This window comes from Calonectris borealis, chromosome 6 (genome assembly GCF_964195595.1).
Source record: "Calonectris borealis chromosome 6, bCalBor7.hap1.2, whole genome shotgun sequence".
Lineage (NCBI taxonomy): Eukaryota > Metazoa > Chordata > Aves > Procellariiformes > Procellariidae > Calonectris > Calonectris borealis.
In genome coordinates, this window is record NC_134317.1 from 23,047,612 (window position 1) to 23,069,995 (window position 22,384).

General features: G+C 38.3%; 1 protein-coding gene across 1 annotated transcript in view; it reads left to right on the forward strand.

The window, feature by feature from the left end:
- Positions 1-22,036, forward strand: part of MYO3B (myosin IIIB) — a 188,341-nt gene extending 166,305 nt beyond the window's left edge. Inside the window, exons 31-33 of the mRNA XM_075153187.1 lie at positions 19,527-19,633; positions 20,008-20,054; positions 21,379-22,036. Of these exons, the coding sequence (XP_075009288.1) occupies positions 19,527-19,633; positions 20,008-20,054; positions 21,379-21,514 (290 nt within the window). The 3' untranslated portion in view covers positions 21,515-22,036. The remainder of the gene's footprint in view (positions 1-19,526; positions 19,634-20,007; positions 20,055-21,378) is intronic.
- Positions 22,037-22,384: the final 348 nt, after the last annotated feature.

Genomic DNA, 22,384 nt, shown 5'->3' on the forward strand with positions numbered 1-22,384 from the left:
CCTGAGATTCAAGCGCTGTCCTGCTACATGCAGAGGATGTTGTAGCTGGTGTCTGGTACTGGGAGGTGTCTTTCCCAGATGTCGCATGCTGCCAATTTCCAGACTAGCAGCTCAGAGAAGCATCCTGCAATTTCTTCAGATTCCTCATCTTGTGCCTGGGCACTGCAAGATGCCACTGCGTATGTTTAGGTTTATTGATTTGTGGAGGATGAAATGTTTAAGAATGCCAGTTCCCCAGAAACTTCTCTTAATGCAAACTTTGATGTAAAAAGTAAAGAACAAAGGTATCTTTCAGGAATGCAGGAAATAATGAGCCTGTGCTTTATTTAGTCACAGCTAAGGGAAAATAAAACTAAAAAATTTGGTTTGATTTCAGCATATTGCCTTAGTTCCCTCAACCTAGCAAACTGGGGACAAAGGCTTTTCTGCCTTTATTCCCATTTCACAGTAGGATTTCTGCTAAATGAACTTTTTTAATGAGTTGATTAATCTCATTTCATATCTGCTACACTTTTTTATCTTTCTCTGATACTATTCATGAACATACCTTTTGAATCACCCTCCCTGTTGATGTACTTCAGCTGAGCTGAAGAATCTAGACATCATCTCACAGGTCATTTTTCAGCGGAGGTGCCGGTTACTGCAGTGTTACTCCCTCCAATGTTCACAGGTCATTCCTGTTACTACCAACACATCTGCGTAAAACACAAAATCATCTTATCTTTTTCTTTAATCTGAATTATGTATCAGCCAGCTCAGTTGCATGATCTAGTCAAAACAGAAGGAGGAGAATCAGCAGCAGAGAACATAGTCTGCTGAATTTGGCTGAACGTGTAACGATAGTCCTAGTGGGCTGTAGAGATACCCATGTACAAAATGCAAAGGTACCTCTTCCTAACAGATAGGCTGGTGAGGCCATGGTATTTAACAAATTTTTAAAAATATGAACTAGAATCAAATACATAACTTTTTAGTAACATACAATTTCAAAACTATTCATATACAAAGAAATTAGATCAATGAATACAGCTAATTACTGCCTCCTGAAACAGACTAGAGATGGTGACAAACAAGCAAATTAAAATACAGCTTAAATGACCTATAAAATGGCCATTGAGCTGCACTTTAATGACCAGGCAAATAGCAGTGTATGTCATCTTTGGAGCACCTGAAGCTTGGAACATCCCATCAATAAGGAGTGTAAGAATAAGGATTGTGAGAAAAGTTTCCCTTTCACGTGCGAACAGAGGTATTACAGTGCGATGTTACATCCATAAGGGTCAGTGATGAAAACTGCAAGTGTGTACCTTAGCCCTAGGTAGCCTTGCTTTCCAGAGCTGTGAGGACTCAACAGAATTGTGAGGACTTCAGTATCTCCAGTAATTTGTTAACCTAGGCAGTTGCCTGTGCCTTGAGTTGATCCTGTGAGTAATGCAGCCACACAAAATGTGCCAAAATTCCAACAATTACTATTATATCACAGTTTAATTCAGAGCATTTAGATATGAGACACTTTCATTGCTGGATAGATGTTTGACCACTTGTGTTCAGCACACTCTAAGAGCAAAAAAACTGTTGCGAGATTTTGCAGGCCTTTTCCTCTCCCCGTCCCTCATCCAGGGATAGTGAATTGCATAGGGACCAGGAATTATGAGTGGAAATCATGTATCTCAAAAAACTAAGGGCTGTAAAGGCATCATCTAAAACTGCTGTAGAATGTAAGTGCCCTGGAGCCCTGGGCATGCCTTATCAGCACCAACATGCAGCTTTCTATATACGAAAATTTTAAAGCAACTCTAGCTATTCTGCTGTCCTACCATGATTCAGAAAGCTGGGCACATGCCCTCTTTACCATGGAGCACCCTACAGGAAAAGCATTCACTGAGCTGACTTGACCAGGGAGAAGAGATGAGGATGAGCTTGTGGCTCAGCAATTATAAATACCCAGAAAAGGATCAGAAAACGTTACTGGTGCTGCTCCAATCCAGGGGTAAAATGGCAACTGCAGAGAAGCTGCTTCATAGCCATGTCTCCTGTCTGTGTATGGAGGGCAGATTTTATTTCTTCCTTCAGTCCTCACAGGCAAATCCCAGTTACTTGGAATTTGTTCAGGAGAAGGGTGAATTTTACCCTGAAGGAATTAGGAAGCATTATAACTTCAACATATGGGACCATATGTCATTGTATTGTTTCCAAATGTTTCTTTTTGAGCTTTTTGCCTCCATTGCGGACAGCTTATTTCACCACACATTGTCTAGAGAAGAAGGGAGTTTCATATTCCTATTTCTTTCATTAAGCCACTATTAAATCTATATCAATTTCATAATACTGTTTGTCAACATTATTTCATCCTTTGTTTCAAACATGCACACCATAAGTGTGGTTTGAGGCAAGTGCTTTGAATATGTTGTTCAGGCACTGTCAAAGTCAATGGCAGAAATAGAGAATACAAGCAGAGATGGTCCTAAACCATCCCTAACCCAAAATACTCCACTTAGTTATAAGGCTGTTCACAATCAAACCAAGCATTTTGCTTGAGCCTTAATAGAGGGAAACCAGCACTGATGTTTGAATGTGAGTCTACTTAAACTAAAATTAGAGATGGATAGATTCCGCCCTCTCCTTGCTATGCAGATCAATATCCTCATGTAATGTAAATTGAGCTGCTCTATATCTCCCTCTTTTGCTGTGATTTTCTACTCCAGCCCTGGAGAAGAGGTCTGGTGTCCAGTGACATCTGTTCTAAATCATGTTTTGGAAAAAATTTAAATACAGAAAACTTGAGGTCAGGCCCAGACAAAGCGCTGGGCTAGCTCCCAAGGCTTCTCTGCCTCTGGGATTATTTGATGTCAGGAAGGCCCTCCACAATCAGAGCCATCACTGATGGTGGCAAAAAGACACCCTTCAGATAAGGCTTTCCATGGATTTGTTAAAAGGCATTGTAAGTATTAAAGTCTTTTGCTGAACTCTCTATCTATAAAAATTGGTGGCTGGCTGGGTGCTGGCCTCCTCTGAAAAGAAGGGTGTGCTGGGCTGGGGAGTACAGAGGCTTCAGCCTGTCCAAATGAGTGGAGATGGGTCTTCTGTGGCCTTTAGAGAAATGTTGGGGTAGATGGCTCCAGCCTCAGCCGCTCTCACACTCGTCATGTTTTGCATAATTAGTTTTTATTTGTGTCTAATTCTGACAGCGTCAGACTGTCTGTCTGCACAGGTCTGCATAGTTCGTGGACCTTTGTTTTATCAGAATTGCTAGATTTGACTCGATCAAAGTTTCGCTGAGCAATGATACCTTCACATCAGACTAGTTGAAGGCAACATTGCAGAAGCAACTGCTGAAGTCCACATTCGTTAAGGAGTTTAAGTGCCTGAAAGAGTCTACTGAAATGTCACAGTTGGCATCAGCAGACCTTAGACTGACAAGTTCATTAGAAAATCACCCTAGACACAAGATAGCTAACTCCTTAGTCTCTGTAAGCTCAATGGAGCTGCTTTTTGTTTTCCTACTTTAGGGCCTAAGATCTTTTGGCACTGTTCTGGGCATTATTATTTTCCTAAGACTAATAACCATGAAAATCGAGCTCTGTTGGAAAAGCAACTGGGAAGCAGACACATCTTAACTAGAAACCAGTTTTAAAATGTGGAGTTGGCATACATTTTACATTTTTATCGAGTGTGTATTTACCAATTAGTCAGCAGCCTGAGCCAGTGGATTTAATGAACTTCGTGCGATTTATGCATAGCTTTTATTAATTGTGCCAGTAGGGATAAACGCTGGATACAAATAGATGCAGATGTCTCACTTCTTTCTCCTTTAAATAATACTATTTCTTGTCATTAAACTACTTTATTTTTAACTACTCTACATGTTGGAAAGTGATAATTTCTTACCTTTCATACTACTGTCCTTCCAAAGGTAAGGCTCAAAACTTTCACTGATCCATATTTTCACCGGCCTGGGCTATGCCCAAGGCAGATACAGAAGTTCAGAGAAGAAAGCATTTTCTCCTTCTCCCCTTTCTCCCATCAGTGGAATGTACGTTAAATACTAAGTAGGCCACAGAAACAGAGAGCATGTGAATGACTTGAGATCCTGGTAATTTGAGCAGTTAGAGGAAAAGGGGGCCAGCACCTGGCTTTCAATCTCTGTTTCAATGAATATTTAACTACTTTATGCAAAGTGGGACACTTTCAACAAACGAGGCTGAGAGAAACTTACCTAAGAATATTTTCTAGCCCAGCAGTTAGGTTACTCTCCTGAGAAGCGTGATGTTTGGGTTCAAGTCCCTGTACCAAATCAGTTAAAGGAGGTGTTTGAAGCTACATCTTTCACAACCCAAGAACATGGCCTCATCAGTGAGTTTTTGGATATCAGGGGTGGCAGCACTACCTCCTCTGTTTTGGGAAAGGAGTCCCCTTGTGACAAAATCAAAATGTTTTGTTTTTGAGATGCCAGAATGAATTGTTTCAACATCTCTGAAGTTTTTTCATGTTATTTCAGCTGAAACTGTTAGCTAATATGACCTGAATTCACAAAAAAGTTTCTGTTGCCCTAAAATTCCAGTATTAGTAAAGAAATAATTGAATAAAAAAGCAGCCTGACTAACTACTAACTCAGGTGCAGTTACAGTTGTCTGGTCGTGGCACTTCCTGAAGAGGTCCCATTAGTGGCTGTGCTTTATAGTTTTTATTGGGATGCTTCTCTTCTACATAGGTGGAAATCCCCCCCCTTTAGAAATAAGGAGGGCTGTGATCTTAAGTACCCAGAACTGAAAGCAGATTTAAATTATCTTGGGACGGCATGCTAATGGCCAAGAAGTAGGAACAACTTTCAGAAATCTTTAAGCATTTTCACCCATTAAACACTATTTGGAACTTATACAACTAAATACTAGGCTATTTTTAAAGATAAAACGCCTTATGCACATTGGCAAGTCTGGTGAGATCGTTTCATTGACTTTGTGCGCTACTTCAGTAGTTTCTCATGTTCAAATCCAGTAATCTAGAAAAGACTTTTTTGATACCATCCAAAAAAAAAAAAAAGCATAGGCACTTCTTGTGGTGTCATTGCCTTTTTTTTCCCCATTGAGTATGGACAATAAGCACATTTTTCTGATGGATACTAAGTTAAATTGCCATAGTTCTGGTTTTATTAGATGTTAGAAATATGGCTGGATGCCATCTTAGTTACACTTGGCAGAGCACTTCTTATCCACAGGTTTGCCATAAGTTCTTTAAAAGGATAAGAAAAGTGCAGTTGAAGGCAGGATTACTGGTTTTGTCCCTTTGGTTCTACATGAAGTACAAACTTTGCCTCCTCTTCAATGATGCGATACATGACAGGACATGAAACATTTACTTCTGACTATTTTCATCATCCACAAATAAAACTAGAAAAGGTAATCGAGTGTGCTCTCTCAGCTCTTTGGTCCCCCTGAACCCTCTCCTACCATAGTGTTTCATTAGAAGGATGAACTCTGATGGGCTCAGCCTCCTTTCTGTGGGCCCAGGTCCATAGCTAGTGTTTGGGGACTCAAGTCTTTCTTGAATAGTAGCACAAGCTACTGCTGTTTCTTGTGTAGGCGGAGCAATACATCATGTAGCTCTTCATAATATGATTGACTATCTCTTCCCCTGTGTGCACTGAGCGCCAGTGAAATAAGTAATGGTGATGTTTAGAATGTCATCATTAGACATTTGAATTTAACACTTCAGCAGAGATGACTGGGAAATTCATCCCTCGCAAGGCCGATGTTGCAAATCCTCTGTATGTTCAAACTGTTATCCTAGCCCTGGCTGTCTGCAGTCATGGGGGAAAGAGAAAGAAGGATGAGTATAATGAGGACACTAGCCCTTTGCTGTCACTGCCAGGTGGTACAGGCACCTTCTCATCACAGGCCACACAGCAGCTGTGTAGCCTGCCTGCTCGCATCCTACCCTGCAAGGCTTTCTTTTGAAACATAGTAACTAGAGCCCTCTTTCTCTAAAAAATAAATACACAAAACGCATAAAGCTAAGACTTCATATGCCAAAACAGTTACCTAAGGTGTTTTGTATCTCTGCATAAACTTTCCAGATCAAGTCCTAATAGCAGAGACACATACAGAATGCAAAAAAGTATGATAAGCGTAGTTAACTTCTACTATGTATTTTAGAAATAAAAATAAGATTTTATGGTTCTGTGTAAATAATGTTGCCCTTTTTGTATTGTGGATTGTTCTGAACAAAATGATGTCAACATAATGATGAAGGAACAGTAATTTGTTTTGAACAAGTACATGTTATTGGTTGACAGTAATAAAAAGGGATAAATCATTAAATAATAACATATATTTTAAAGAATGCTGGTCCCGTCCTACAAGGCCTCACATGATCCATCATTGTGCAGTGGCATAACACATTGACTTCACGTAGATTGCTGGCATGAGTGAGTGTTTGCAGTAAAAACTGAAAATCTTGTTTTGCTGTATATGGTGTTGTAGACAGTTTTCTTCTAGAAAATTGCATCTTCAGAGACGAAAAAATATCTTTGGCACCTCATATTTTTGTGACGGCTTTTTGAAGTTACAAATAATGCAAAATCACCTAATCAAAAATGAAATGTGTGATGAGAGGGAGATAATTTCCTGCCACTCTACCTTGTGAAAGCAAACAATGAACTGTAACTTATGGTCCACAAGTCATGTTTCTTTGCTTTTTGCTATATTATAATTCAAATATTTTTTTCAAAAACAATAATTTTATGGGCCTATTTGAAGTGATTTATGTGTTTTGTACATTATTTGGAAACATAAATTTTGCTGATTATCTTCAGTTTGCCTCTGTCCACCCACCAGCTCATATTCATTTAATTTAGACAATGCTGAGCAGCTACATGTGGAATTGATACTTTCCATGAAAGCAAAAGTTATTCTTGTGCTTATTTTATTGAAGAATCTAACATAAGAATTTTTCATCAAAGATTAGCGTAAGTACTCCTACATGTTATTGCGTGTCTGTAGAAAGTGTATGGCTCTCAATTATCTCTGAATTAAAACTGTTTCATGAGTTAGTTCAAGTATTGTGTAGATAGAGTGAGTGCTGGACTTTTAAAATTTATTATATCTTGTACAAATGAAGAGAAATGCGTATTTCTCTCTGCCCATAGCCTTTTACTTCATAGGGCTTTTTAATAATAAAAATAATTAAGGCAGTCCTTTCTAAAGGAAGGAGTTTAAAATTCTATTATACATTTCCATTTTAATCATATTTCTCTAAACTATATTAATATCAACGTGGTTTTCTGATACTTTCCATTTTTTCCCTTGTATTCATATGCTTAGTGTTGGGGCTGGCTTCAGAGGAACTAACTCTAGTAGTGAAGTGTGCATCAATGTTAGCCTTTTCAGGGTATGAGCCTTTCTGCTGGGGACAGGATATGGTCATTATTATTATGGCATTACTTCAACAGGAGACTTTGATGAATCTGTTCACTGCGGTAAAACTGATTTTTAGGTTTTGTCTCCGTGGGAAAGTTAGTATAGAATAAGCCATAATATAAATTTTTGATATAGCGACTCAGCGCATGCCAGTGCTTTGCAAAGCTGCTCAAGCTAGATGTGAATCAGATCCTGGAGGCAGTATAGCTGGATGAGTGCAGTGCCGTGCCTAAGCTAATTAGTCCTACTGAGAAGCAGGATATGTTACGGAAGAGAGTTATGTTAATATGGCCATACTTCTCATCTATCCGAAACAGATAAATCAGAAGTGGCATTCCGTGGCAATAGGTACACTTGCAATGCACTAGTTTATTCATGTTGTAACTCTGTGTGGTCCTTTGTAGGTCATTTGCACAAGGAATTAGTGCACAGTAACTAATAAAGTGTTAATTCACAACTTTGCATGCTTTGCAATGCAGAATCAGTACACAAACAGAATTTGATGTTGCTATATCACAAGCTATTCTATAGGGATATATTATTCAATTACCAGCTAAGAATCTAGTACAGAGTTCTAAGAAAGGGGTTGAAAAAAATCGAAGATCTATAGTAGTTAAGAGGTGGAAAACATGTCCAAATCAACTCCCCCCAAAAATTTCTGAAATCACTTAGTCTGTATTTTCTGGAGGGAAAAGAAATTCCGTATACCTACACTAAGATACCATGAACGAGCCTGATCTTCCAGAAGGCATGAGCTGTAATGGTTCAAAAATCAGCCCTCCTAGTGCCTCAGTTTGAACCCTGAAATCACCACTCACTTTGGTAAAGAAAGGTTCGTTAAGCTCTGAGGAATAAAATGTCATCAAAGTCACTAGAATTAGTCATGTATTTATGAGAAAAATAAAAAATCCAACTAATTCTGTAGCATTTACCAATTTAAAATAAGTGACACTCAAGTACAAAGACTGTGTTCAGAGGGGAATATAATACAGGGAGCTGATTTACTAATGCAAGCTGTGCCCTGTCAAGAAAGGTGATTTCAGAACAAAACAACATATTGTCACATCAGCAAGTCACTATAATATTGGAAAGTCAACTCACTTTATTTGTATATGTGCACATATGTTTATGTCTTCCTCTGCTCTCATGAGCTGAAGTCTTTGCCAAATTTTTCTTTAAATGCTTTTAGGAAGGACTGAATGAAAAGTACACATATTCTATGTGTTCAGCACTCCCCAAACTCTTACTGCAGATGGTGTGGCTGGATATCATGAAATACATAGCCTAAAATTGCTTTATTAGGATTTAAATCCCAGTGTTGAAATTCTTTGCAGACCTCCCTCAGTTTTCTTTAAACATCTTTTCTACATGTTCTGAATACACTTTGCTACTACTGGAAGCTTCCATCTACCTTTTCAGGATGAAAGTTAATGAACTACACCTCTGGAAATAATGACCCCTTATTTTTATACATGTTTAGCATTCTACCATAAGATTCATAGTGCAAGTTGTCAATAAAAGGTTTTTGATTTGGATTTGAAAGGAGGAAAAAACCCTAGATGCTCTTTCACAGGGTACAGACATCTTTAAAGCCTGAAGGTTTTTTCTAGTCCTACTTATTTTTCTAACTCTGTCATTGACCGAATAGTTTGCTCATGCTTCTTCAGTTTCTCTTTCAAAATATTCCCTCAGAATTTACTGGCTTGAGTTTGATTTGTAGATCACTTGTGAACCGTCGCTAGTTGTAGGTCTAATGTCAAGAGACCCAGTAGCAATTAACAACCCCTTAAAAGAATGGATCGCTGTAGCACGTAGGTCAGCAGCATTAGTTTCCTTTGTCTAGCCAAGATACCTTCTTCACTTCAAACATTTACAAATGTCAGACCAGATCACTGTAGCAACACTGGGAAGCAAATATCTAACTAGTGGCATTTTTGCAGGCTTCAGTCAAGCTTTCTTTAATACTTCTTTTAAAAGTTACTGCTGCCAACCACCTTGAATTCAGAAAAAAACTTCTTTCTTAATGAAGAAATCTACTGAGAGTTTTATCTTGGGCTTCTACCATTTATTCTTTGAAATATATGCTGAATCTGCTACACTCAAATTTGAGATACTAGTTGTAGCAATATGGACCCATGGTTTCAAGCCTTTAGATATGCAAATTGTGTTTCTGTAATGAACAAAACCTTAGAGACCATGCTGTTGTGGTTCCACAGAGCCTTTATTGCGCCTCATCATTATGCTAAATTAATACAAATTTCCTGTGTGTCCAGAATTCAAAGTCAATCAAGTGGCTTAATCTCTGAGGGTATGGGATAAAAATGCTATTATTACAGTTTGGAAGAAGGTGAGGGATTACCTTTAAAAGCATCCAGGCTATATGCTAGGACAGCAACTCTGAAACACAGGCCCATTATGAACCACATCTTAACTGAGTGTGAACTTACAGATTGCCTCCTGCCCTACTTTTGATTGCACAGACTAACTCCCCAAATTTGTATGATGCATTTTTGGCAACTTCAGTAGTTGGCTCTGTAGAGAAGCAGTATTAGAAAGGTATTTGTGATTTGTTACTGTTCTCTAATGCACTGAATATTTTGACTTTTTATTTTTAAAAGTTAATCGCAGTGTTTACTTTTTATGTTTGTTTCATCTTTTTCCCCATATGCTTTGCTTTTCTTAGCTAGAATCCACAAGATGAACCAGTGCCAAGTGTCCAGTGAGTTTTCTGAGGCATATTAGCACATGATATGCAGCTCTTGAGACCCACAATCTGTAGTTTAAAAACTTGTGCATTAGCAGGTCCAAATGTACTTTGGAGAATATCTCTAAAATTGATGATACTATCATGATATTTAGGATTGATACTTTAAAGTTGCCAAAGCTATTTAATCAATCAGATTGACTAAATCATTATCCCAATTCTTCTTTGAAGGAATAACTGTCATCTTATTGTGCAGAAGTAATAATGAGTGGCTCCATTGTTGATGCTATGTTTGTGAGGATTTTTTTGATATCTTCTGTTTCTGAGCAATTTTGAAAATTTCTTATACCTCCAACATGAGATGTGGTTTTACTTTGGAAGATAGGGAAGGACAAAATAGTCACTTGAGGTTCTTTCTAATCCTATTTTCTTTAACTTCACTAAATAAATAAACTGCACCAACAGGCTGAGTCCCAACTATGACATAATGCTGATGGGACAAGCTTGTATCATGGCGAGCCTCTGGGTGCACAATGCCTGTGTATGTGTCCCGGTGTTTCTACTTCAAGATTAGTACCTCAGACAAATACTTACAGAGAAGGGAAAATGGAGCATGGCCAGAAAATTGAAGAATGCCTGGCTTTCCTTTGTATTCCTCTTTGCATGGGATTTCTACTTCTGCCTTCCAGAAGCTCAGGCTGATCTGGTGCAGTGCTGACAAACAGGCAAGTGTAATACAACCATCCTGCCATAAGCAGTTAAAGTTGACCTTGAAATGATCTTTGCATTGAAGACTCTGATATGCACCTTGTGAGGAGTTAGCTCAACCTCAGGTGCAGGTGTCTCTTGGGGATTTGGTCTGCTTGAATTTATTTTAAGTGGACTTCTTTCCTGGTCATTTGAATGTTAGCAACCTCACAAAAGAAAAGAAAAAAAAAAACCCGCACCATAAGAAAGAGCATTTCCAGTCCAGTCCAAGTCTGTTTAGCCTAATTTCCTCTCTTTGACAGTAACCAAGAGCAAAAGCCTAGGGTATAGTACAAAAGTAGGGCAAACAGAGATATTTGCCCAGAACACTCTCCAGTCTAGCATGGTTTGTGGCTCAGGGATTTCCCGATCCGGAAGTGATCTCTCCGTATTTAATTGCTCTCAGTAGGTTTTTCCCCTGTGAAATTCTTCATTCACTTGTATTGATTATACAGTATCGCTCAAACAGCAAGAGAGACATCACTTACCTCACATGATAATGTAAGATAGCTATTTCTTATCACCTGGTGGCTATTCGATTAAGCAGGTCTTCTAAAACCAGGAAATAGGCTGTGATATGTGGTAATTCCAGCATACCTGAAATGGCCTGGTTTTCATCAGTAACTGTCTCTTCTAAAAAGATCACAAGAATTAACCAAAAAGCAGCTTCCACAACCACCTTGACTCAAGTTTAAGGAGGGGAAGAAAAATAATCATCAGTTAAGTTTTCTTCATTGTCCAGAAGTAGTTTCTGCCATTCAGGGTGGTCTGGCATGATTTTTTTCCTGAATTTAAAGTTGTAGCTGTGTAAACCTCTTGGGCTTTGACTGGTTAGTTGACTAGTTGCCACACCTCTGGAACCCACTGTTAGATGTTATTACATGCAGGGCATATGAGGGGGTGTGTGTATTCAACGTGTATTGGAAGACATGTCTTCAGGACCGTACTTGTAGAAGCATGCTGTTTGCTGACAGGTTTGAATCTTACCCATGTTAGTCACTGACAGTTTAGTTCTTTGGTATTCTTTGTTTAATCTCTGCCTTTTCCCTCTACAATTAAATCACTCACAATAGAAACTGAAAGAACTGACAAATACTGAAGGATCAGAATTGTGTTGGAAGGAGAAAAAAACAACAAAAGCCAAGATTCTAACTATTTATGGATCTTGTTTCCCAAGAAAGTGTATCTAAAAGCCATTGTCTCAGGGTTCAGAGACGGCTAAATGATTGATTTCACATAAAATATTTGTTGTTCTAATTACAGTATCATCTGGGTTGTTGGCAACAAACAGATGCAAAAACAGCCTTTACATACCATCTTGAAAAACTTATGATTTGCTTAGTGTGCTTTATAATCTAAAGCATATGGCGTTGCATAGAACTGCAGTATCCAAAATGAAGCCGTAAGTAATGAATCACTGGGTGGAAGAAAATGCATTGCTTCTGTTACGAGTTCTTTCAGTGTGTATTCAAATGGTTCTGTTTAGGGTTATAAACAAAAAGCTATGCTCGCAGTTTTAGCAGGGTGTTACAGATTCTGGGATGCACATGACATCAAAGAGGCTACACTAATTTCCCTAGCAGTCCATGGCTCTTGGCGCTATGAGCACACTCCATCTGAATAAACAGAATTCTGGTTCACCACAGTCGTGTGAGGGAACTGAGGTGATCATGAAGCTTGGTTTTGTTTTATTTTAAATCTTTCTATTGTAGGACTTTTTACCTGTCCAGATTCTGTGTTTTCAGTGAATCTGGTAACTACATTTGGAGCTACAGACTTAGACTACAAAGCACTTGACACTGAAAATAATTAAGTCTAACTTACTATTCTTACCTACCGAATCCAAGTAAGAGCTTTGAGTGCACTGGAGTTGCAGGATTTGCTAAGGATTAATCACTCTTTCTAAGCATTAATATATATTTTTCAAAGTAGTTAACGTCCTTTCCCTTAGCAACACTCATGTGACGCTCCAGTAAGATATTTTGTAAGAGTTAGCAAGGGCTGAGGCCTTGTAACTCCTCAAAGGACATGGGATTTATTGTTCTTTTCATGCTTGCTTGTCACTAGCAGCATGAAGAGCACCAGCCCCTATAAATATTCCTGGACACTCTTCTGTAGAGGAAGGGACTGAGGGAATTTGGTGGCAAGAATGGTTCCCGTCATACTATATTGAACATTTGCAGAGCTCTGAAGCTACTGCTAGGTAAGCATGAAGTATCCTGGAGAGAATTACAATTGTTAATAGTGTTAAATATGCCAATATGCCTCCAGGCTCCTGATGTTACTAGATTAATCAAATCCTCTGCTGCCACAACTTAGGTTCTACTGCTTCACCATTAATGGTTGTTTATTCCCCTTCCTTAGTTTCTCAGTATCTTATTTGATTGTTTCATTTTTTGTCTTTTTCCTGTCCATTTCTCTTTCCTGTAGTTTTCTCTTTCCCCTCTCATTAACTTCAGAAGGGAAAAGAAGATATTAGAGACACACCTCATTACTTAAGTCACCAAGTAGCCTTGCTCTTTGTTCTCTCCTACCCTATGTTGTTATCTCTTGGTGTGGTTTTGCTGTGCTGAGATTAAAATCTTTCAGAGACAGTGTGTTTATTTTCTATCAGCCTCCAGTGTTTTTGCAGAACTACCATAATATAATTAAATTTATAGTATATAGCATAGACCTGATAACTTCATTATTCCCAAATGAAGCTACAGATTATTCTACAGTACTTGCTCTGTGAAGCCTATTAGACCTGTTATCCTGTCCTTGTTTCTGATGCGTTTATAGTTGGTAGCATTTAACAGGCAGTGTACAAATACCCTGTGATGTGGGCCTGGTATCTCTTAATGTGTGCTCATACTAAAGTCACACTGAACACAGTTTAGTACAGGGATGTGCAAGATAGTTCTGTGTTAACTGGCTTGTGTATGGCAGGCAGGCAGGCGCAGCAGGAGCTCAGTGGGGGCTAACTGCCTGAGTGTTCACTCTGCTTCTCAGACAAATTTTTCATTTTACTCCCTTATGGTGTGATGCAAATTTGTGCAAATAGTGGAGAATCATGGGAATGAGAAAGGGAGGAAATATGTTTGTATGAACACTCATGGCTAAACAGCATTATGTGCCCTTCGTAAATCTCTGTTTTTTAAAATAAAGCTGAAATAATTAAAATCATAAAGCCTAGTTCATTTACAGCATTTTTTACTGCATAAGTGACGTTCGGTCACTCCCATTTGCCACTGATATGAGTGGGACCAGAATCACCAGCCCCTTGAGTCCTCTGCTTGAACAGACTTGTATGGCACAGAAGAAAATGTAGCTGTTCCTTGAAATCAACATGCTGCACATAATTATCCACTTAGCATCCGGTCCAGGAGGAGGATGTATATCATCACTGTCTGTGAGGTCATTTCTGCATTTGCCTAAGACTTCAAGAGAAAAAGTGAAGTTAACTTGCTGCCTTGAAAAATGATTCAAAACTGGAAAAGCTTGAAAACATCAAAATACATATAAATTATCAAAGGAGAACAAAGACAAGTTTTTCCACAAAAGTCTTCTCCCCAGGCTATAACAATGCTTTACATAGGCATGATCAATATATCCAGGCTTGAGAACCAAAGTCTTTTGGAATAAATTAGACTGGCAGAAAAAGAAACAAACAAAGAACAAATTAACATGATTTTAAACATTGCTTAAATTTTCATGAATGTAGACCTTGAGATGTTATGATGAGATCCCATGAGTCTGTGCTAATATTTGCTTATAATTAAGGGTTGCACTTTCATGTTTCATCTGATATTATAGATTGGAAATCAGCCACATGCTTACTATTTTTCTTGGTCATACTGATTTATCTACTTTATTGCTTACTCTGTTAATAATATATATGGTCCCCTAAATGGCTCCTTCTCGTACTCTAAATCTCCCCATCTAAGTAATTAGAGAAGGACTACCTTTCCTGTGATATTAGGTTTGTGTTCACCTGTAACAGAAAAAGAGACAAGATTAACCCCTTCCAAACCTTCTTTGGGTAAGTGGCTTCAGAAGGAAAATGAGACTACTCAGCACCACCTTTCAATATGTGTTGTAGTGGATGGAGTCCCTTCAGCAAGGGAATTGGCGACGCAGCCTGGTTTGTGGCATGGGCACATTTACAAAGATCCCTTCTGTGCATTCCTTGATAAAAGTAAGATGTCATCCAGAGTTTAGAGCCCCCTCTGTGCTGCACCAACCTTAAAACAATCTGACTCGCATCAGTAGATTTTACAAGTCCCAAATGCAGTTGTAGCTGCCTCATCACCACTTTCTCTGCAGAATTCTCCATATAGGAAAAATTAGCCATGTTTGGCGATGTTATCAGCATCAAGGGGGTTTTGAAGGAAGGGTTTAATCATGAACAGTTTATGAAGACCGCAGCTTCATTTCAGAGAGCAAAATCTGATGATTCTCAGGTCCTCTGAAGAGTGTGCCCAGTGCCTGGTCCCCAAGTTTTCAATACCAAGATAAGCAAGACAAACAGGACATCATCTAAGGTGAGATCTTCACTGAATATCAAGTGAAGTCATCTGCCTCATGGGAAGTCATTAGAAAAATATATTTTTGCAGGTACTGTTTTGAAAGTATCGGTCAGGACCCAAATCCTAGATGCAGAAGTCCTTGTGTCAGGAGCATTTTGAAGTCTTTCATTAAATCTTACTGTTTGGCAGTTTGTGCATTTCTGAAAGCGTCCTCTGCAGCTTATGGAAAGGATGGATTTTTAAACAGAAAAATCATCTAAATAAGATATGGCATAAGAAATGTGCTAATCATCTCCAAGCCAAGATATGTCATAAAAACTGTTAGTATGATGGATGTGATGGCTAATTGAAGAAAAATATTTCCATTTCAGCCATAAGAAATCAAAGAAGAAATGGAAACTCAGAGGTGAAAGTATATCCCAGAAATCAAAAGATCAATACAAAATCTTCTGCAGATTGAGACTCGTGATAAAAATCACATTAGAGATATTAATCCATATTAAGCTAGAAGTGATCTATGTCATATCTTGAATAGTTTTTAATTTTAGCTTGAGTCAAAACATACCTTTTCTAAAAGCGTCCAATCTCAATCTGAGCTTCCATCATACGGCTAAATATTTTTTTTCTCCTGACTGATTGTTTTCACTATGTGCTGTATTTCTGGTCTGAAATTTTCTTCCACTTCTGACCATTAGACAGTTCAGACTTTTGTTTCAGAAGGTGAAAAACCTTCCACCTTTTCTATACTGGGCTTTAGATTTGCTTCAAATCCCCTCTTAACCTTCTTTTGAAAAAAATGAAGTAGAACAGTTGTCTTCAATTTCTCACCACATGGCAGGTTTTCCAGATTTCAGATTGTTCTTGCTCTCAAAACATTCTGTAGTTTGCAGCACCCACTTTAAAATAATTCTGCACTCAACGATAAAACTGTTTTTCTATTTCTATTGAGTAGTCGTTTGCTTTGCACCCAGTCTACTTTATATTCAGCTGCATATCCATGATGATTCCCAGGTCTCTCCTGGAGACACTGCTTTCCAACTATGCAATTCCCAGTTCTTAAAAATGTAACTTGAATGTTTGACTTTGCATTTAGTTGAAAACACACGTCTCTTTAATCTATCTGAGCACTGCAAGGTCCTGGTCTATTGGCTTGGGCTCTTATGTATCAGAGAAATAAAAAGGATAACCAATAGTGGTAATAGAGGAGTAAACAGAAACGCCATAGATACTTTATACTCAAACAGATTTACCCATTTGCCAGTTTCTAATTCCCTTCACTGTAAGCAACATCAATTTTGTGATAGCTTTAGGGAAGCATCCACGTGAGCCAGCTCACCCATGTGTATCAGCTATTCTGGGTTCAAGTGAGGAAAGGAGGAGGATGCCCAGAACCTCAGCTACCCTACACTTGCTAGATCAGCTGACGCAGCGCACTTGGCAGTAGGCGTTTTGTCTACTACCTGAAGGAAGTATGTGCTGACTCTCTCTTCTGGTCTCCAAATTTGTAGCAAACTCGGGAGCCTGGACATGCCAGAGGCACTTGGCACAATTTGGGTGCAGTGTAGACAATACCCTGTTAATTATACTGATGCTGCTGCTATTGTTATTAAAATGACAAGTGACTTTTTTCTTACTGGTGGCTTTAAGTTTGTCATCAAAGCAAAATATTTTAGAACAGCATTTTAAATGCCTATTCAACTGCTGAGTGTTGAGCACATGTTAATACCGTTTTCTCCAGATATGGTAGTTTATGATAAATGTTACCAGATTTTGTACTGTTCGTGTAGTACGCTACTAAACACTAAGACAAATGGGCCCACTGAAAGGGTATTTCCTTTGGAGGACACAAGCTGCAGACCACCCATAGAATACACAGAAATAATTAAGTGTCAGGATAAAAAGCTAGAGCAAAATATTAGTGTCTCAGAATCCTAATGAATAAAAGACATTTTTAAAACAAAGGCTATACATATAGGTGTTTTGAAAAAATAACATGAAGGCCACAACAGCATTTGGGGGAAAGAGAAAAAGAATATCGCATCGTATTATCATACTGTTTGAAAATTTCTAAATATTTGTGTGCTGTGTTTTTACTTCTGGCAAGCTGCAGAGAGGTGTGTGAAATTATGCAGAACTGTGAGGACCTGAGTCTTTATTCATAACAGCCTCTTGCTAGAATAAAAAAATTATTTGTGGAGAGCTATTTGAGAACTACTGCTGTAAAATTGCTGTAAAAAGGAACTCATGTGGCCTTGCAGCTGAAAACATTGCTTGCAAAAATTGCAGACCCTGCTGTCCTGAGACAGAAAGCTCTAAGTAACTTTCAGAGCAAACAGAGGGAGAATAGAAGGTAGTTATGGCAGGTCTTCCACAAAACTTCCAGAGACTTCAGAGACAACAAAATTGCACCTATGTCCTATCTAAATATTAGAGAAAAAAACTTTCCAAAGACACAGATATTACTTGGGCACCCAATTTCCCCAGACATATTTTCTGGAACAGCTTCTGCCTTGTCTGTTTATATACAATACAGGTAAGTAGCAAAGGTTCAGGCTCAGCTGTCACAATCTCTTCAGCAAAAATATAAATGTTTACTGAACTTGAAAGAATAAAGCATTGAAGCTTTGGGTATTAAATTAGCAAGCAGCATGAGCATATTATTTCAAAGTTATTTTGTATTACTGGAGAAATGTAACCTTTCTCTATAAAATTGTTTTTGAATTTTAGACCCAGCTCTGCAGTCAGTTCCCTGGTGGCCATTTAACCCACCCTCTCTCCCAGATGTTGTGAGGGAACACGACGGTTGGCATGAAACAAGTGCTCCCCTCGCACACAGACATTGCAGTCCCACACTGAGAGGAAAATAATATCTTTCAAATTTTACTGTTGAGAGAGAGAAAGACAGTGAAAGAGAGAAAATCTCCCAGAACAGTCAGTCATTTGGCTGAAAAGGCCAAAGTTCAACCACCTCCTCTACCTCACTTGGTAATTGCAGAAAAGTACAATAGTTGCAAGCTGTAAACCTGGGTGTATAATAAACCTCCTTTGTAATATTACCTGCTCCTTAAGTCAGGATCTTACAAATGGATTTGTGAGATTAGAGCCCTGCATCCGCACAAGCCATATTGACTTCAGTTTTGAAGTGTTTAAAACTCATGTGCTACTTGATCTTTGTGCTGGTCTTTTGTATCGGAGCAAGTTTCCCGTACAGTATGGAATGCAAATGTGGTAAGATGTATTTTTTTCCTTCAGTGCCACCAAAAACTGTTTTTATTCATACGGTCACTAAAATAATTTTTAACAGGGAAATATCAGATCAAAGGCATTTGGACAATTATTTGAAAAGTAAATGAACTTTCCTTACCCCCCACAGTGTCTTTTAGTAACCTAGTGATTCTGATTTATCCTGAAAATAGTTTTCCTGGTAATCTAGAGGATGTGCCACAGAAAACGCCTGGTAAAATAGAGTACAGCACACCATAATGTCTTTTTTCCTTAATAGAAAAAAAAAGGAATAAAAAGGCTGTTAGTTCTTTTCAGAATCCACCCCTTCTGAAATATATCCTTCATCTTTAAACTCTGCTTTCCAGATGACTTTAAGCAACTGTTACTTTACAGCACATCACAAATTATATTAAGAAAGCATAATTCCAAACCGGTCCGATTACTCTGATTAAACAGAGAGCCATGTCAAGAAGGTAGCCTTTTTATATAATAAAAATGTTGATAATAGACTAAGTCTCATCAGTCAAAAGGCTTTATTACTGTCTACTGTAGAAAAATGGTTTTGCTGCTGCTGAGTGATATATCCCTAGCTAGTCACAATATACCTCATTTCCTGCTTTGATAACGGAAGATACTAAGATAAAGTGTGAAATGAATAAGGAGCTGTGTGATATAGATATATGGAAGAATTAAAAATGTTATAAAAGTAAAAATGAAGTTCTGCTTAAACACTTGTGTTTGAAGTAAGTTTCAAAAGAGAAAACAAAGATCCCCAAGTTTCTGTGTGCTTACTTTGGATAGGACAGACTTGCTAATAAATCCAGGACCAAATAGGACAGAAGAAAAGACTGTTTACAGACTAAAATACGCTAAGACATTCACAGCACCTGGCACAGCTTAAAACTAAATTGTGTTATCTTATTGTAGGTTCAGAAAACTGTCTTGAACAGAAGCTGAGAACACCTCGTCGACGATGTCAGCAGCCCAAAATGCTGAATAGCCCTGAGGACAACATGTACTATAACCAGTTAAATGTGAGTTCAAAGTGGCAATAAAGCTGTTTTACTGGCTTTGTTTCCAGTTAATAATTCTGTTATTAATACCTGTTTCAGCCCCTCCAGCCCCACCCCCACGTTCTTCTGCTCTCGTCTTGAACATGTGCTTATGCTCTTTATCTGTTGCTTTCATGTCAGGATGTCTGCCTTCACGGTGAATAATTGATGTGGTTTATCAAAGACGAGCAAGATGCATGCTTCATCAGGCTCACTTGAGCCCTTTGATCAAAAAAATTATGCTGTGACTTCTGATATTATCAGCATCTGCTTGCATTCAACACAAAATCACTTTGAATTAAAAATTAACGACTTGCTGCTTTGCTTTGACTGTGTGTTCTTGGCCCTCTCCACAGGGAACTCTAGAATATCAAGGGAGCAAGAGGAAGCCAAGAAAACTTGGGTAAATATCTATCTTCTTAGTTCTAAGCAACTGTAAACAGAAGTCGTCCTTTGTGATATTACAGAATATGCAAAACTTTCTAGAGAGATTTCTAAAAATAAACAATTAACATATTTCTGTGCATTGACGTTGGACATTTTCTGCAGAAGCAAATGTAAAACTTGCATGTACTGCTGTCTGCAGACACTAGAACTGATTCTTACAAAATACACTCCCCAGCTCTCTCTGAGTACTACCACTACAAAAAAATAGCTTTCTTCATGTTTTTAAGTGCATTTAGCACTAACGAAAGGTGCCAGATGAAGGGCACTGAAGGTCAGTTCAGGAACTGAAGTTCTCTGACCTAGAACACGGACAGAAGCCCTGCCAGCTTTGCAGCAGCACACTCGCAATGGACTTCAGCCCTCCTGGGGGAGCACATTTTAAGAACTGAGAGAGAGGCCACTCAGCCCAAAAGGGAGTTGCTCCTTTTCTGTTGAACTGAGTCAGTTCTCATTGTCACATGAGCATTTATCACCTGGTGATAGGTAAAAATCACTGGAAACAATTTACAAAAGCCGGGCTGGCTACTATACAATTGCCAAAATACTTCGTTGACTGATCACATGGACCAGAGAGAACTGATGGATGCTTGGTCTTGCAAATGCATCTACTCCAAAAATATACAAGAACTTTCTGTATTATTTCCTCTGTTTTTAATTAATCTTCTGAATATAACTGTATGAATAGGAGGTCTTTGAGTCAAGGTTAAAGCCCAAAATTTTGCACAACTGCACAAGATTTAGTTTATTTTATGTCCCTCCCTAGTTTAAAAGTCTGTATTCCTGTTCAGGGAATAAAAACATGGGACTGCAGTGCTCATCATACATCACAGGAAAATGAAAGCCCCTTGATGTCAGTAGGGCTTTCCCCAAAAATTGGTGATGTGGTCTTTGGCTCGTAGTCACAGCAAGCCATCAGCTGAAATACGTTATCAAAATCATACCCTACTTGTGGAACATATACAGATGAAAAAAGCCATATTGCTCAAATGAAATGCCCATTTGATGCAAATAGTTGGTCTATCATTCTGTACACCCAAACTGAAAGACTATACTGCCTTTCACTGATTCTCAGAACCGTTCAGAGTATAATCATAAAAAAGTAGTAGCAAAGTAAAAGTATGTATAAAAGCTATCTTTTCCTCATCAAATCATCCCATCTTTTTTTTTCCTTTCTTGTATTAGGACTCTTCATTTTCACATCCACAGAGAAGTTTCTATTTCTGAAGATATGGACAGAATTAATTTTTTAACTTAATAAATGTTGTTTGTTTTCTTTCAAGCCAAATCAAAGTGCTGGATGGAGAGGATGAGTATTACAAATCATTGTCAGCTGTTGAATCTATCCCTGAAGATGGCAGCTTTCTCGGTTCCCCATCTCCTCCTCCTTCAAGAGGTGTGTCTTTTGCTCAAAGCTGAACCTCACTTACTCTATTGACTAATACTGGTAAGAGTATTTTCATGCTAGTAATCTTCTAATTAACTTTGTGCATGTATGTTTATTTAATATATTCAAAAATATTATTTCAGCTAGTAACTTACTTTCACTAATTTAGACCTGATTTTGCAGCTGTAAATTGTCCCATTTAGCTGTATTTCTATAAGCAATTCCAGTAAAGGGGAGCAGCACTATCTGTATGTGTTGATGTTGATAATGGACGCGTTCCTTTAGCAGCAAGGTTAGTTTATACCGTTCCGACCCCTTCTTCCCTGCTCCCCCCTGGCTGCTGTTCCCACCCTGTGCCATCCCTTCTGTTGTGCTGGCACAACTGCTGGTAAAGCTGTGTGAAAAATAAGATCAAGGAACTGAACTGGATTAAAAGAACTCTGTACTAAAAATTTTCATTTGGGGTCATAGTGAAAATGTTTTGTATTTCGTCAGACTGGTATTAAACATTACCCTTTATAACTTTCTGTGCTGTGTATGGCTTTTAACACTACAAAAATGAGTAAAATAATCTAAAATAATAATTGTGTCTCAATTTATCTTGTAAATATTTTTCTTATATTAGTTTATATATTAGTTTACCATAAGTTTAGCTTGAAGAATTATTTCAAATATAAGAAGCAAAACAGTTTTAAAGCTAACATTTCACACACTGCTGCATATAGTCCTTTGACTGAAACCATCAGTATGACTCGTTATTCTTCTTATCCATGCAAGTATTTAATTTCTTTCTTAACCTGTATCTCTGGGCTCCAGTGATTCCTACATTTCCACAGCCCTCTTGTATGTAGCAGGGAAAAAAATGTCACCTGCAAATTTTTCTACTTGCTTTTCACTTTCTT